Here is a 16,472-nt window from a genome sequence, read left to right as displayed (position 1 = left end):
CGGGGGCCCCGCCCCCTCGGCCGCTTCCCATTTCACAGAATAGGGGACTGAGGAGCGGAGAGGCTGCCCATTTGCTGCGCTCCTGCTGAAGGCGGGACGCGCGGTGTCCAGAGCTCACTCAGTCCAGTCTCGCGGACGCCTGGTTTACCGAGGGGGGAATTAGGACTCAGAGAGAGGAAGCCACTTGTCCGAGGACACACGCAGCCTGGATGGAAACCCAGATCGGCGTGGTCTCCGATCTCCCCCGGCGCGGAAATTTCCCGCTTCTCCCCCTTCCCGCCCCCCACACCCCGGGCGCACTTCCGGCCTGCACTACCGCCCCGCCCCCAGCCCTTTGTCTCCCGCTGCCCACACTCCCGCGAGCGGCGGGGACGCGCGTGGTGCAGGGGAGGGGGAAGGAGGAGGGAAGAGGCGCCTTGGATTCCCCAGTTGCCACCCTGCTAGGGCGCCCGCTCACTTGCTGGTCTGCACAAGCCTGGCTTTCTTCCCTCTGGGGGCCATCGGGCAAGTCATTTAGCTTTTCTGAGCCACGGTTTCCGGATCTGTAAAACGCGGACTAGCATCACCCCGCCACTGGTTTGGGAAGTAGCCTGAAGTAGGTGCTTGGAGGCTGTGACCTGAATCTGAATTGTCCAGAACTTAAGGACTCAGGGCCTACCTTCTTCATGCAGAGAAAGAGATAATTCTCGGACTGCTTGAGAGATGATAAAAACCCTGACTATGATGATAAAAACACTGACTATGGTTACACCTGACGTTAATGGAAGGCTTGTTTAGAGGCAGACACCGTGCCAAGATCTTTTAAAGTCAGATTTTTATCTAATATCGATTTCCGATCACCATGGAGAAATTTAGTATTGATAGTTCATGATTCCCACTTTCCAGATGAAAAAGTTGATATACATATAGGAAACGTGTGTGTGTGATCTCAGCCAATTTCGAGTGGGGCTGGAATTCCAACCCTATGCAGTCTAACTCCTGAAACCTTATGCTTGCTTAGCCTTTGTGATTTATTTCTCTCATCTGATGAACCACGAGTTAGCATGATCTTAATTTTAAAACCAAACAAATTTTTCATTCTAAATGGCAAACGAAAACACACCAGGCCTTTAGCCGTCATCCCAGGGAGGAGAAATTCAGGCAGGGAGCACACATTTTCAGCACCACGGACAGCTCCCGAGACCAGGGCTGAAAACCACATTCCTTACAAGAAAACTCTGCTTCAGTTTACAAACCCTACTCTACATCCATCATCTTATTTTATTCCCCCTACAGCTCTTGAAGGCAAGTACTGCTGCCCCATGATATGGGGTGGCGAAATTAGGTTTGGGGCAGCCCACAAGATGTGAAAAGTGGCAAGAACTGTGATCTGTAAAGCTCCTGGAGCAGAGAAGTTGGGCAGGAGCGGGATCCCGAATATGGGAGGCAGAACGTGAGTGACGAAGCTGCAGTGGTCATCCCGGTGAGAGATCACGATGCCACGACCACGCAACACTTGTCAGGATGGAGAGTCAATGCCTACTGAGGGATCAAGTTAACAGGTTGCGTTAGTCCGAGTTGACTAGAGAAACAAAACCAGGGAGACTCATATATGTGTGAGAGAACTTTATATCAAAGAGCAATTGTCTACTAAGAAAACAAACCAGTCCAGTTCAGATCACGACCATGAGTCCGATATTAGCCCATATGTACCATACCAGTCTATAATTTCCTCTTCAGACACACAACACACGCAATGGTGCTGAATGCAGGAAGGTCACAGGCCAGTGGGTGGAAAGGCTTGTAGATCCAGTGGTAGTGGAAGGATCTCAGCGCTGTCAGGGGTCTCCACATGGCTCCTCCAGCTCCAGGACTATAGTGCAGCTCCGTGTGTCTTCTCAGCAGGAAGATGAAGCAGAGAGTCTGTCTGTGTCTGGCCTCCAGTGAGCTATTTATCTCCATGGCACCTCCAAATGAGATCATCAAGCTGCGACCTGATTGACAGGCTAGAATCCACCCCTTGGCAAGTTGACAAAAGATTATGTAACTGTCACACAAGTCTTAGTCGTGGAGTGTGCAAGGTGGGTGAGTGTGTTTGTGGACGGGGGGAGAACTCTGATTCCTCTCTGAGGTTCTACTTTGGGGGTCTGGGTGGATGGAAGATAAATACCTGCCAAGCCTTGAGAGCTGGAGTCAGGAGGGATGTGTTGGACTGTTATGCTGAGAGACCCAGATCCAGGGCTGAGCTTGGCAAAAGTTAGAGGCAAACTAGGTGGCCATGAACCAAGAGGTGAATGGAGCTCATGGGCAGGGCAATTACATGGAAGGAAAGTATAGGCCAACTAGGTAGAGATGAGAGAACCCCAATTCCACCCCAAAGATCACCAACATAAGGGGCCAGCAAGGACAAGGAGGAGTGGAAACCAGAGTTGGTGAATTGAGGGCAGGAGTATTGGTGAGTCGATGAAAGTAAAGAAGTAGACAGAGCAAGTGTAGACAACTCTCTCAAGAAGACTGGATGTTGAGGGAGAAAAGAGCTTTGATCATGCCTATAATTCTACTCTGTCACATTGGATTGTACCTGGGTTCACATTCTTGACTACTACCCTGAAGGTTGGGAGTGTAAGTTGCCCATGATGCCCTTCAGAAGAAACACTTGGCATTCTCCTTCCATAAAAGCAGCTGTTGAAGACCCTGTGGAGTACACTTCTGCTCTGACACACTTGGGGTCACCGTGAGTCCCTGTCGGCGCCCCTGCGGGGATGGGAAGTTAAGATGGTGGGGACCAGAAGACATTTAGATCCAGGTGGGAGGGGTCAGCAGAGAGGAAGATGCCAGAAAGGGTGAGGATGACGCTGGGCTCCGAAGCCTCTGGTGGGGAGAGAGCATGGGACCCAGAGCCCAGGGCAGCTCCTGGACCCTGGGATGAAGCCTGCGGGCATGTGACTTATTCAGGAGGTGCAAGAACCCCAGTCGGCAGGTCTGTGGCACAGTGGTGAAGCACTTTGGCTCTTCACTGAAAAGTTAGTGGTTCAAACCACAAGAGAGAGATCTAGTGAGTTGATCCCGTAAAGATCAAACCCACTGATCCTGTAAAGATTAAACCTGAGTTAGTTCCGGCTAAGACAACTGGATAGAATTACAGCCTAGGAAACCCTTTATGGAAGTCTGCCCCTCACATTTGGGTCACTATGCATTGAAAATTGACTCAATGGCTCCTAACGCCAACAAGAACACCAGTAGGGGAGGGGAGAGGTAGCCTAGGAAGCAAGGAAATCAATAGAGGCAGTTACTAAGCCAGCGACCACAGGGGCCATGTGAAGCTTTATTCTGAAGAAAAGTTTTCAGGCATGGAGTATAAGCTCAGAGTCCCCCGCAAGCCAAGAGCTGGGGGGCGGGGATATTTATATCCCAACACCTGGCAGACGTTGGTGAAGGGTGTCCCTTGGTGTGTTGACCGGGACTGTGTGCTAGTTCCCAGGAACTTCTGGCCGCCAGTGCACATAGACAAAGTGGGCCCTTTGTAGCCAGCGGGCAGCTCTCAGACAAAAATGCAAGTACTGGCTGTGCAGTGCACAGGGGCAGGCACAGGCGTGTCTAGAGCACCTGACGTGGCTACAGCTAGGGTCATTTTCCATCCACTTCCTTTGCCCTGCTTCCCAACCACTCCTGTTCCATAGGGATTTGATGATGAAAACATTTTTCAGAATTAAAATTTCCAGAAAAAAACATGCTTGGCCATAGGGGAAGCGGCAGAAGAAGCACGGAGGGCAAGGGGCACTGAGTTTCTGCTCGAGGTAATGGAGACTGAGAACACAGTAGTGATGGGTGTACAACACCGCCCCTGCAATGGTGGTTACTGAGTTGCCTGTGTCAAAGGGTCGAAACGGCAAGGGTTTGGTCAGATGTATTCCGTCAAGATAAAACATTTGCAGGGAGGCATGGAGACGGTCAGTGGTGGGGTTAGCGCCTAGCTTTGCCACTTCCCTTATGAGACTCAGCTCCTCAAATGCCCCTCTTAAGTTTCAGGGCTCTGCAAAAGGGAGGAGAGAAAATGCACCAAGTGCCTGGCAGAGTGTGGGCCCTCTTGGTGGACACCAGGCCCCAGGCTGGCCAGGGACAGATTCTGGAGATGGTGCTGGGGTGCAAGACAAATGCCAGGACACTGGTTCTCATACTTTCTTGGCACTTTCAGGCTTGTGGTGCATTCTGGGGTTCAGGCTCAGCCTCTTACAACCAACATAGTCACCCACATTTGTGTGTGAGTGTATGAGTGTGTGTATGAGTTTGTGCATGAGGGTGTGTGTATGAGTGTGTGTGTGTGTGTGTGCATTTCTTGGCTGGTCTGCTCCTGGGGAATCATCCACACTTGTACGTACCCCAAGATAAACAAGTGCCTGCAGCTCTTTGGCTGGTGCCCAGGCCGGGGGCGGAATAAATAAACAATCCCAGCGACTTTCTGAAAAGGAAGTGTGTGTGGCAACAGGCTCCATGGAGACAAGCAGACTGTACCAGAGCAGAGGCAGCCGCCACCCCTCACCACGCACACACGCTCTGGCACACATCCGCACAACTGTTCATGTATACACTCAGGCATGTACCTCTGCACACGCGCACACACACACACACACACACACACACACACACACACACCATGTGTATGCACATGCTCGTGCACGAGGGCTCCTCTCTCGCGTTCATACCCATTCACTTCAACAAATGTACCAGCTGCCCTCCTCTCGCTCCCCAGAACATGCATCTTTGGGAGCCTGCCAGTTGCCCCCACTCCTCCTTTGCTTGAGGCTAGAAGCATTTTGGAAGGTCTGAGATTCCCAGTACAGCACCCACCAATCCTTTTCTGGGACCCTAGTTCTGGTCTAGTGAAATGTCAGCAGATCGAAGACTTGAGAGAAGTCTTCCAGTGCTGGGAGAGGCGGAGTGGACTATATAACAGGCACTGCTATATGAAACCAACTTTGTACAAGGCTCTTTGCTTCAGGGATGAATGTACTACACACATTCCCACATTCCCTCAAGGAATAAATCACCCATCCTTGACGTCCTTGGGGCTTGTAAGACACTCCCTTGGACATAGACACTCCGATACACAGCCGCCTTCACGTGTGATAGGTGGCCCCATACACCTTGGGTGAGGCTCCTGATGGCAGTGTCCCAGCTACTCAGTGTTTTATGGTGGTCATCTCAGTCCCCCCGTCCTCACAGCAACACCATCTGAGGGAAATATGATTCTCATTTCCCTTTCTGAAAATGAGGAACTGAAGCCTGGGGAGGTTTCAGTCACTTGCCAGGACCACCCAGCTTAAAAATGACCAAGCTGGGAGTCCAACCTCCGCCCACACTCATAGCTCTTCCTTATGCGCTCAGATATATTGGCAAGACATGTGCGAGCAAGCCAGCCTCCGCAGTCAGCTCAGCTCACAGATGACCATGGGGTCACCTTCCCCACTTCTCTATCCACCACCCCCATATGCCCCAGGACCCACAGCGCTGCCCCAGAACTCAGGAGCCCAGCTCATCGCCCCCACAGCCCTGCTCCCTCTTTCCCTGTCTGCATCTCCTACCCCCAGCAGCTGCAGCCTGGCCCGGTTGGGGGCGGCCCCAGGATTTGGATGGGTGACTCAAACTGAATCACGGCCCAGCTGCTCCTTGGCAGCCCCCTCCCCCATTCTGCCCAGAGAGCCTACTCTGAAGGCAGAGGCCGGTTTGGGACTGGGGGACAAGGAGCAGGGCACTAGGAATGAGGCACTTGGGATCCGGCTCCTGAAGAAGGTGGCTCAGACCTCTGGGTCCTGCACCAGGCCACAACAGTGCTCCCCAAAGCCCCACCCCATGCTCCTCTCCACCAGGCCAGGGAAAGAGACCTTCAGTCCAGATCAGATGGGCCATCCCTCTCTAGTCTGACAGCTCGTTTTGATGCCCCTGCCCCACCTCTGGCCCCAGTAGTCACAATATGGCTGTAGCTGTTTAAATGGATCATTTGCATTTCCTCAGCACACTACAGGTTACAAAGCACTTTCTCCTCAGCATTGAATTTCAGTCTCCTGCTAGTTCAAGGGGATAGAGATTAGCACTGCCATTTTTGAGCTGAGGGAACTGAGGCTCAGAGAGGTGAAGTAAACTGTCCAAGCTGGTGAGATGGGAGTCAGGAAGCAAGCTCAAGCTTCCTAGTGCAAAGCCCAGGAGGGCCAGTATCCGGCTGCAGCCTAGCATCATGGAGGTATTGCATGGTGGGCTGGTGGCACTGCTGGCAGAAGACACAGTGGCGGGCACAGTAGGAGGGGGCCATATGGGGTATTGCAGGAACATGAGGAAGCATGGTGGGGTATGGTGAGGGCATGGCGGGGCATTGTGGGCTATGGTGGGGCATGGTGATGGTATTATGAGGGTACAGGAGGGGAATAGTGAGCATGATGGGGCATGGTAGGTATCATGATGTGAGTATGGTGGGGACATGATGTGGGGTGTGGTGGGGTGATAAAGTGGGGAAATGGTGGGAGCATGGTGGGGTGTTATGATGGGGAAATGGGGGTAGCATGGTGGGGCATGGGGTGACATGGTGGAGGCATGGTTGGGAATGATGGGGCATGGTAGGGATGTAGTGGGGTATGGCAAAAGCATGGTGGTTGGAACGATGGAGACATGGTAGGGAGATGGTGGGGCATGTGGCAGTATTATGGGGGCATGATGGGGATGGTGGGGGATGATGGAGTGGCATGGTGGGGACATGGTGGTTGGCATGATGAGGTGGGGGTGACATGGTAGGGAGAATGGTGGGGCATGATGGTTGGTGTGGTTGGTGGCATGGGGGGGCATAATGGAGCCACTATGAGTGGCAGATGAGCACATAGTGGGGAGATGAATAAGGACCTGGTTGGGACAGGGTGGGGTAACATGGCAGGAGGCGTGGTGAGGGAATGGTGGGCCTGATGGGAGCATAGTGAAGAAGGGTGGGGGCATGGTGTGACTATGATAGGGACGTGGTAAGGACACGGTGGAAGCTTGGTAAAGTGGCACAGTGGATCCATGGGGAGATGGCATGGCAGGGGCATGATGATGGTTTGGGGTGTGGTAGGTTTGTGACTAAATTTTCCTCTTATCCTGACTACCACTAATGGAATTACAGAATTATTTATGTTTTCAAGCCATCTTTCCAGTGTTCAGGCCAATATCCCAAGGCTAGCAAACCCAGAAGTTTCCCATAAGGCTTTGGGACCTTTGCCTCCGTTTCTTTGTCTGGAAAGATAGGTCCAGACCTTCAACAAAGTAGGCTACTGAGCAGAGCCAGCAGAAACGCCAGCACCCTGCCCTTTAGAAGCCACCAAGGCCTTCACAAGGCTGTTTTGCACATTTTGTTTTATTTTTCTAAAAGTCATTAGTGGGTACTGTGCAGAGGATGGGGTGGGCTTCTGGAAGCCTAGAGGCGTTTCTGGGAGGGGGCGTGGGTGACAGCTCTTCCTTTCCCTTTGCCTGGGATCGGCCTGGCCTCCCCCCACCCTCAGCCCAGATCCCGTTTCTAGGCAACAGGGTGGATGCAGGGATGGTTCGGAGGGGAGAGAGCTATAAATAGGGAAGGGAGAAAACAAAAATAAAGTTCCGGAGAAAGCAGTCGAGCGGAGTTACTGGAGGTAGACAGGCTGGGAGGGAGGCGGGTGAATGGTGTGGACATTGGGACGCCCCCCTAGCCCTACTCCTCATCCGTAGGAGAGGGAAGACTGTGGAGGTCCTTAGAGAGCGGACACGTGGGAGAGGGGAGCAGGGATCTCTGTGTGCACAAATGAGTAGAATGAGGGTGATGAGGGGAAATCACTTCTGATAGAAATCACGGCTGGGCAGAAGGATTCACAGGCAGCGGTGAGAGCGATTGCCCCAGCAACAAAGGGAAGGCGCCCTGGGTCGGCAGGCTCTGCTTCGCTGTGTGCTGTGGACTCTGCCACCAACAGCCTTCCAACCTCCCGCTCTGGAATCGGAACGGACCGCTCTACTTGACTGCTGGGCGCTCCCCTCCCCTGTCCTGCTCTGGCTCACTCCCTGCTTGACACTCCTGAGGGTGTTGGCTGCAGGTCTGGTGAGAGCTGGAATGTGAACTGTGGTCCGAGGTCAGGCAGGCGCATTCCTGTACACATCCTGCAGATCCTGATACAGCACATGGCGTGCTACCTCACATACCTGAGCTTAAACCACCCTGTCTTGCTCATCATCTCCCTCTGTGAGCTTGAATGGGGTCTGTAACTCCTGCCCTGTTGCCTCTGCATTTCCTGTTGTGTTTGTGTCACCCTCTCCCTCAAGTCTGAGCAAGTCCCAAAGAAACAGCCCTCCAGGGTGACCTTTGCCACTGGCCAGCCACGTGACATAGGGGTGCAACTGCCTTTCTGGCCCCCACAACAGAATGTAAGATGAGCCTACTCGAGGGTGGTTGAAGTGAAATGAGTGGTGGCAACAGTGTCTGATGCCTGGGACATCCTGGGCGCTCAGGAAATGGCTCAGTCCTGTCACGAGGGAGGAGCCCAGCGAGTGATGTGCTCTGGGTCTTGCACGCACAGTCAGGCCTGCTGTCTGATCGGGTATCTTCCACAGAAGCTTTCTGGGCCTGGGCCTGGAATGGCGATTAGTGATGCCCGCAGGCTCAGTGGGGATGAATGCAGGGCTCGAACCTAGGAAGGAGAAATAAGCTGCCCTGGGCTGGATGGTAGGCCTGGTGTTGCCCCTAGAAATGAGGATCAGATGCCAATGACTAGAGCAGCGTTCACAAACTCAAATTCTTTAGAGTCTGGGCAGTTCTTGAAAAGGAATGCCGAGGATGGGTTTAATCCAATAGGAAGGAAAGGGTGTGGCCAACCTGAAAGTATTCAAAGTAAAAAAAATTTAAAACATCCACAGGTCAAATTTAGCTAGAGGGCTACGAGTCTACGCTTTTAATTCAGCTAAAAGGGCCCCGGGCCCCTAAGTGAGTCAGAGAAGCAAAGCCCACTGGATTGCTCTTCCTCCACCCGCGCCTGCCAGCTGCTTCCAGCCTCCGGAAATAATTGACACAGAAGGGCAAGGTGACCCGAGCCGGCCAGTCTCCGCCAGCGTTCAAGGCCTCCCCTGGCCGTGCACCACCTCCAATCCCAACGAATCAGAGAAAGAGGGGTGCTAACACTTGGGTGTTGATAGAGTAGCGCAAGCTTCTCACAGCCACGAAGCTGGGGCCCGACCGCTGCATAGTAGGGGGCGGGGCCTCCGGCCGGTGGGGCGGCCTCTGCGGCAAAGAAAAGCGGGGCCTCTGCAGGGACGGGGGCGGGGCCTCTTTGTGAGCTGTGGTAGTGGACCGCTGAGGCCGAGGAGGGGAGGAACGCTGCAGGGGCTGGGGCGGGGCCTGTGCATCGGTGGGGGCGGGGCCTCTGCGCGGAGCGTTTCTGTGCAAATCAGGTGGCCCCTTTGCCTGGACTGTGTGGGGCTCTGAAGAGAACGCCTCCAGCAATACTGGGCCCCGGTCTTCCCCACTGGCTGTCGGGGGCCCTGGTGCCAACCCTGCTCCGCCTGTTCCTGGTAGCTTCCCACCTTTCTGCGGACTCTCGCCCATCTCAGCCAAACGTTGGGCGCTTTTCCGGAGCCCTGCCCTCTAAAAGCTCCTGCCCAGTTCCCCTCCCGTTAGGCAGGGTTTTCGGCGTCCTGCAGGTGTGCACCGAGGTGCGTGCCGTTTGGAGCGAGAGGTCGCTGCGTGTACGACATTGTCTCCCAGGGTTCGCCCGGCTGATGTCTGAAGGTATCTCCGTCGCGAGCGGGCAACTCTTGAGGGCACGGGTGTGTGCACGTGCACGCCCGTCAGGGTGCGTACACCGATTTGCACGTACACGCCAGCGTACTTGCACCCACGTCCGCGGTACCGCGTGCCTGCGCGCCGAGGTGTGTGCTGTCGGCCCCGCATCCCCAGCAGGCTCCCTGCGACCCAGCAGGTGGCGCTGGAGGCCACCTTGCTGCTCCGGGATACCTCCGAGCCCACCCAGCCCTCCGGCCGTGGCGCCCCCTCGCCCCAACAGGTCATCCGCGGGTAGCTGATGGAGAAGCAGAGAGGACCGGTCTCGTCTCGGGGCCGGGTGAGGCAGGCCTCAAAGATTGGAGTGGGGCCACTCAGACCTGCAAGTCCCTCAGCCACCTCCCCTCCCACGGCGCCCAGCCAACCCATCTCTGCCCGCGCGGCGCTGGCTACTGACAGATTGGCTTTATTCATGGACACGCGGGGGGCAGCCGGGCCCGCCCGCCCGGGACACGCTCACACGGGGGGTGGGGAACTCTCCATGCCACAATCACAACACACGACGCCCGCGCTCGGACCGGGCCGGCTGGGGGGAAGGGGTCATGGCACAGCCTGGCTCCTGGTTTTGGTTAAAAAAAAAAAGGTACTTGGATCAATGTGGGTGTGGACTGGCGGGCACGGGGGCTGCCAGGAGGCCCCTGGGAGCGCCTCTGTCGCGGCCGGGGGAGCCGTCGCTTTCCAAGATCGTCGTTTAAAAACAAAGAACATGCTACATCCGCGCAGACACTGGACGGGAGGGGGCAGGGAGGGGCAACACTGGGGTAGGGGGGCGGGGACGAGGCCGCGACCGCAGCCCCGGCCTGTCCTCATCCCAGGGCTGGACGCGGGCAGGTAGGACGTACGGACTGACAGACACGAACACAGGCTCCGAGGGGGCGCCTCGAAGCGGAAGGAAGATCTCGTGTGTTTTTGTTTTGTTGTGTGTCGCGGGAAAGGGGCAGAAGGACAGCCCTGGCTTTGGGGGGCGGGGCAGGGGACCGGATAGGGATTGTGCTGCTGGTGGGGGGCCGTCCTGGGCCCTTACGCCTCTGGCTCGTACTCCTGATACTCCTCCTGCATCGGAAGAGAGGGGTGAAGTGAAGAAGAGCAAAGCGGGGGGGGGGTTGGGGTGGGGGGGTGTCGGGAGACCTGGCAGCCATGCCCTTGCCCCACCCCTCGCTCTCAACAAAGGAGGAGGTAGAGGAACGCCCCTCACCCTCGGTGACAGCTGAACTGTTCCTGGGCTGGCGTGCCTGGGGTCTAGTGCTACACCCCGTCAGCCCTCCTAAGTTCTGGAAAAAGTAGCCCCGACTCGACCGGCCAGGGGATCCCTCCCCCATCTGGCGATTAGAGTACCAGCCAGCCCTACTGCCCCCTCACCTGGGGCTGCTCTTCGTAACCTTCCCCTTCTGGCTCCATCAGGGGCTCGATCAGTTGCTCCTCACCGGCTTCCTGGGCCACTTCCTCGGGCTGCAGGCAAAGAGGCGACAGGGCTGAGGGCGGCCAGGGAGTCTACCAGGGAGGCTTGTTGGCTGATTGGTAGCATGCGGAGGCTAAACTGTGTTGGCAATGCAAGTAGAGTTCCTAATTAAATTGTTTATTTGGAGTGCCTTGAAGTGGGATGTAGAAAACGTGAGGCGTTAAATCCCCCCTAATCACCACTTAAAGCTGTAAGGGGGTCGGGAGGGGGGGACTGGGCTTTCCTCACTTCTCCACCAGTACCAGGTAGCCTCCTGCTTCCACCATTTGGAGGGCATGGGGTGGGGGGGGGACAGACACCACCCTCAGTCACCACCGTACCCCTAACCCCTTTGTTTCCATCTCTGTCCCAGGCATTGAGATAAGTCTGGAGGCTGCCCTGGGCCTAGGGGAGATGGGGGTTCAGGAACTGAGCTGGGCAGGGGCTCAGAGCCCCTCCCCTTCCACCCTCCACTCCTCCCTCCCACAGGGCCCTGCATGGCCTGATTTCTTCAGCTGTTGCTATTTTAAGATAAGCTGGAAGCAACAGCTCATGGTGTTGCTTGGATGTGTGAGCTAAGACTCTCCCCTCCTCCCTGCATCTGCTGCCCAAATAGGCACAGACCAGTGGGCAGTGGGGGTGGGGGTGGGGATGGGCAGGGGCTGCTGGATACACAGATGTGCACAAAGCTGTGGTACAAAGATGTGCACACAGCATAACCCGGGGTCTCTGTACACGGTGTCCCTGGATGATGCAAATGCTTCTTGCACTTGGCTGCTAACGGATGGGTTGACAGCTTGAGTTCACCCAGACGCACCTTGGAAGAAAGGCCTGGCAATCTACTTCTGACAACTCAGCCACTGAGAACTCTACGGGGGGCCTAGATCTGAACTCACCATGGCTCAGCTCTCTCCAAATGAGAGGCATAAGTGAACCATAAGACCACAGAGGTACAAACGCCTTGGACCAGCCAGCCAGAAGAGATCGACGAGGCAGCATATTGCCCAGGACGAAAGCTCAGAAGGCAGTCAGGGATGGAAAAGAAGGACACAGGAAACAGACAGGGAGGACGTGGGGCGAGTGCTGTGACACTGAGACTGCAGTCCATGTTGTGAAACAAAATGGGTGTGAGTGTTGAGTGGGAAACGCATGTCACAACAAGACGTTCAAAAGCAACAACAAACCCAAACAACCAGCCAGCCCCACACTGGAGTGCTGTGACTTTCAGACACACTGGGACGCCCCGGGTTAGAATGGACTCAAGGGCCCACGCTATGGTATGGCATACTGTACAGCTTCCAGGGCCACAGGTGAGCTGGCATGTACCTAGACCGCTCATGTGTGCCCGCTGTCCACTGTTAGTGGGTGGAACAAAGAATGCGGGGGCTCTGGGGAGTTGGCACTGAAGCACATGGGTGCCCTCCTGGCTCTGGCCCCATCCAGGCAGTGTCAGCTCCTGAATATGCCCGGTCTGGGTGGACCCTGTGGGCATATAGTTTGCAGCTCCTGACTTTGCTGCTCCCCCCCACCATTTTACAGATGGGGATGTCAAGGCCCAGGAGGCGCGGGCAGATGCTCATTTGCCCAAAGTCACCTGTCACCAGAGAAGGCTGGTGTGCAAAGCAACAGAAGGGCTGAGAGCACCCTGGTGTGACACATAAAGGAACCCAATGTAACACACAAAGCAGCACCTACACTCGCACTTGCTGTTTTCTGCAAGCCACCAGCTACAAAGAGCATGTGTTTGGTGTTAGCATTTATGTGAAGTTTAAAAAACAAAACCCCCAGCTACTCTGTGGTGACAGAAGCCAGGGCTTCAATTATCCTTGAAGGGGTTGTGGGCAGAGCCAGGACCAGGTTGAGGAGCCAAGTGCCCAGGGGACAAATTTTAAGGAGACACTCAGTCCCAAGAGGCTGAAAATGAGCCCAAAGCCCTAGTGTCTAAACAAACAAACAAAAAAAAACCCTCACTGCCATCGAGGCAATTCTGACTCATAACCCAACAAGGCAGGGCTCCTTTAAATGTTTCCCCTTGGTGCCAGAGTGGTTTCCTCAGTCCTGGCCTAGGGTAGGGCCTGGAGAAGAGCCTGGGCTGCTGTGTTTCTGGTCTGGGTGCCGGTTACTCAGGGGAGTCTCCTGGTGAACCTCTCACAGAGCTGCTCGTTTGGGGCATGCATGCTATCTTCAGGAAAAAGTTCACTTACGAAGTTCCCAGATTGGTGGTGGAAAAAAAAAAGATGTATTTGTGTGAAAAAGTTCTGGCAAGTGATCCTGGTGATGGTTACACAAAATCATGCATATAATTAAGGCCTCTGAACTGTACATTTCAGAGTGGTTGAAACAGCACCTTGTACGTTATAGCTGCACCATATCGTGGAGCCCCAGCAGGGTAGTGGGTACGGGTGGGGCTGTGATCTGCATGGTCCGCAGTCCGAAACCACCAGGAGCCCCGCAGGAAAAAAACCTGGGCTTTCTACTCCTGTAAATAGTTACAGTCTCAGAAACTCACGGAGGGTCACGACAAGTCAGGGTTGACCCGATGGTAGTGATCACAGTACCCAAACCAAGCAAACAAACAAACCCATTTGGTGACCTGCTTGATATCAGGCAAGTGACTCCACCGCAGAGCTCAGCTGTGTCTTGTGGAAAACGGGGTAAGGGACAGCTCTTTGCTTTGAGCATTCTTTGCATTCACGTCTGGCCTTACAGGCAAAGAATCTGACTGAGAAATGGTGGAACCGCCCAAAGGGCAAAATGCCAAGAATCCAAACCAACCCCGGGGGGGTGAGGGGCTCCAGAGCCCTTGGCTCTGGTCCTCCAGAGTGTGCTAATAGAGACCTCCGTCTCTCACCATGAGGAGCCCAGGGAACACGGTGGCATAGGTGTTGGGCTGCTAACTGAAATGTCAGCAGTACAGACCCACTAGCCACTCCACAGGAGCGAGACGAGGCTGTCTGCTCCCCTAAAATCAAACAGTCTCTAACCCCTTGTCACTTGAGCTCCCTTTGGGCCCATTTTAAAGTTGCCTTACTTTTTAATGCTTTCTGCATTCTTTTCGATGGAGCAATATCACTTTGATATTGCTATCAGTTTTGTGGGGGTATGGTTTGCTTTCTTATATGCTTTTCTGCATGTGAAATTCAGATAGGAAAATCTATAGAGGCAGTAACTGGATCAATGATTTCTTCGGTGCATGGAAGGAGAGGTTGGGGGGAAATGGGGGAGCTAATAACAGTGCATGCAAGAAAGAAGAAAATGTTCTAAAACGGATTGTGGTGATGATTGTACAGCATCGTCTGGATGCGAATGAACTATTGCATTGTATATGTGGATTATGTGCCGGCAAACCTGTTTTTAAAAAGTTGCAAACGGAAACCATAAATTAAAAAAAAAAATCTTATAGAAACTGTAAGGATAGTGCCTAACAATAACCCACTGCCCCTCCCTTGGGGGAGCACATCTGTGCAGAGGGGTGACAGACCACCAGCCCCTTTCAGTATCACAAGAAGCTCACCTCTGCCTCAGGGCCTTTGCGCCTGCTGTTCCCACTGCCTGAGGTGCTCATCCTGTACATCATTCTGTCTTTCTCTCCCCCGCCCCTGCCTCCCCCTGCCCCCCCCACTGTCCACTCACATAGCACTCCTCAGAGAAGCAGCCCTCATCCCTTGATGCTTTCCCACCTCCCTGTGGTCTGTTTGCTCTGCTCATCTCTGTCTTTACTGGTTGGCACACCACTGCTGCTCTTCTCCCCTCACGGTGGGTCCAAGGACCCAGGAACCTCACTCCCTGTGGTAGCCTCTAGAACCATTCACACCTGGCATGAATATTTGTTGAATGAAAACGAAGTTAATGAACAACCAGTGGCATATGCAGATGTGACTGGAAGGGATCCAGGCCACACTCCCAGGCAGGACACTCCTATACAGCCAGATCTGGGTCACTGTCACAGGAGAGCTGGGCCCGCGCACACCTCCACACAGTGGGGTCTGGAAGGGCCCTGCAGGACGTGGGGCAAGGTGCCCTGAGCCCCCAGCTCGCTGGGAGAGAGGGGGGGATGGTGGCGGAGGTGTGGTGTGGAGTGTGTGTGTGTGTGTGTATGTGGGGAAGGGTGGGGGGTGGTGAGGGGCTCTGCTCACCTTCAGATCTGTGGGGAATTCCTCCTTCTTCACCAGGCCTGTGGCTGCTGCAATGTTCCCAGCCCCAGAGAACACTGCCCCTCCCAGGTGTGAAGCCTGCTCCTTGGTTTTCTCAGCCACTGCATCGGGGGTGGGAAGGGGGAATGGGGGCAGGGGCCAGGGTGAAGGGTGGGCACAGATTTCCCTCCCACCACAGTGCCCCCAGGCCTGTCCTCCTCAGGGAGCAGCGTCCCCCCACCATCATACACACACACAAAGGTCTTGGGGGCTGCAGATCCCAAGGGTGGGGGAAAGGGATTGGACCAGACAGGGTAAGTTGGCACCTGAGGCAACACCTTGTACCACCCCCTCACGGGTCTTGCTGCCTGCAAGGAGAAAAAGAAGAGAAAAGAAGGGTGTGGAGCCAGGGAACAGCACTCCAGGTTCCCCCCCTCCTCCAGTGGCCAGGGGGTGGTCAGAGCGGCCCAGGGAGCGCAGGCACCCAGGCCCACAGCTTCCTTGGACAGCCTCAACCTGGTCTCCACATCCCACAAGCAAGCCCTCCCCAACGCTACCCGTCCCCCACCTCTCCTCATCACTCTTATCTTCTGGGCTTCCACTCCTCCCCACTGTCTGTCCCCTCACCCCCCACCCTCACCCCATCCTGTCCTGACGGCTGCATGCCAGCTTCATGTGAGCTCCTCACTGGCACCCCTCCACTCCTCTCCCAGCCCCGAGAGGGGGGTGCTACCCCAGGCTCTTTGCAAAGAGAGAAAATGCTCAGCAGGTGAAAGAGCTGCTGGGGGTGGGGGTGGGGTGTGTTCCCGCCCCTGGGAGGGGCCTGAGCTGGCCTGCAAGTCCAGGTGTCACTCTAGAACTCTGCCCAGTATGGGTCCCAGCGGGGGACCAGGGTGGAGGGTGAGGGACCCATCCTATCCATGAGCACCTCTGTCCCCCTACTGCCAGGCCCCAGTGCAGAGGGCAAAGCCTTCCTCCAGGCTGCACTGGCGAACGCAGATTGTGGCCAGCACCCACGCATCAGCTGGACCTCCCTGAGAGGGTATGGCTGTCACTTGCCAAATGTAGTGCTACGCAGCTACTGGGAAGGCCAAGCAGCCTGACC

The 16,472-nt window shown here is 55.2% G+C and overlaps 1 protein-coding gene across 1 annotated transcript in view; it reads right to left on the bottom strand.

Moving 5' to 3' along the window:
* Positions 1 to 10,186: 10,186 nt before the first annotated feature.
* SNCB (synuclein beta) overlaps positions 10,187 to 16,472 on the bottom strand; it is an 8,789-nt gene continuing 2,503 nt past the window's right edge. The window contains exons 3-6 of the mRNA XM_004696812.2: positions 15,694 to 15,735; positions 15,371 to 15,489; positions 11,156 to 11,245; positions 10,187 to 10,849 (exon numbers count right to left, since the gene is read on the bottom strand). Coding sequence (XP_004696869.1) covers positions 10,817 to 10,849; positions 11,156 to 11,245; positions 15,371 to 15,489; positions 15,694 to 15,735 — 284 coding nt within the window. The 3' untranslated portion in view covers positions 10,187 to 10,816. The remainder of the gene's footprint in view (positions 10,850 to 11,155; positions 11,246 to 15,370; positions 15,490 to 15,693; positions 15,736 to 16,472) is intronic.

The sequence above is a fragment of the Echinops telfairi genome, unplaced genomic scaffold (genome assembly GCF_000313985.2).
Source record: "Echinops telfairi isolate 266 unplaced genomic scaffold, ASM31398v2 ScPeMD7_7469;HRSCAF=8507_0, whole genome shotgun sequence".
Classification (NCBI taxonomy): domain Eukaryota; kingdom Metazoa; phylum Chordata; class Mammalia; order Afrosoricida; family Tenrecidae; genus Echinops; species Echinops telfairi.
The sequence above is the reverse complement of the archived record's forward strand: the minus strand, read 5'-3'. Positions and strand labels throughout refer to the sequence as shown.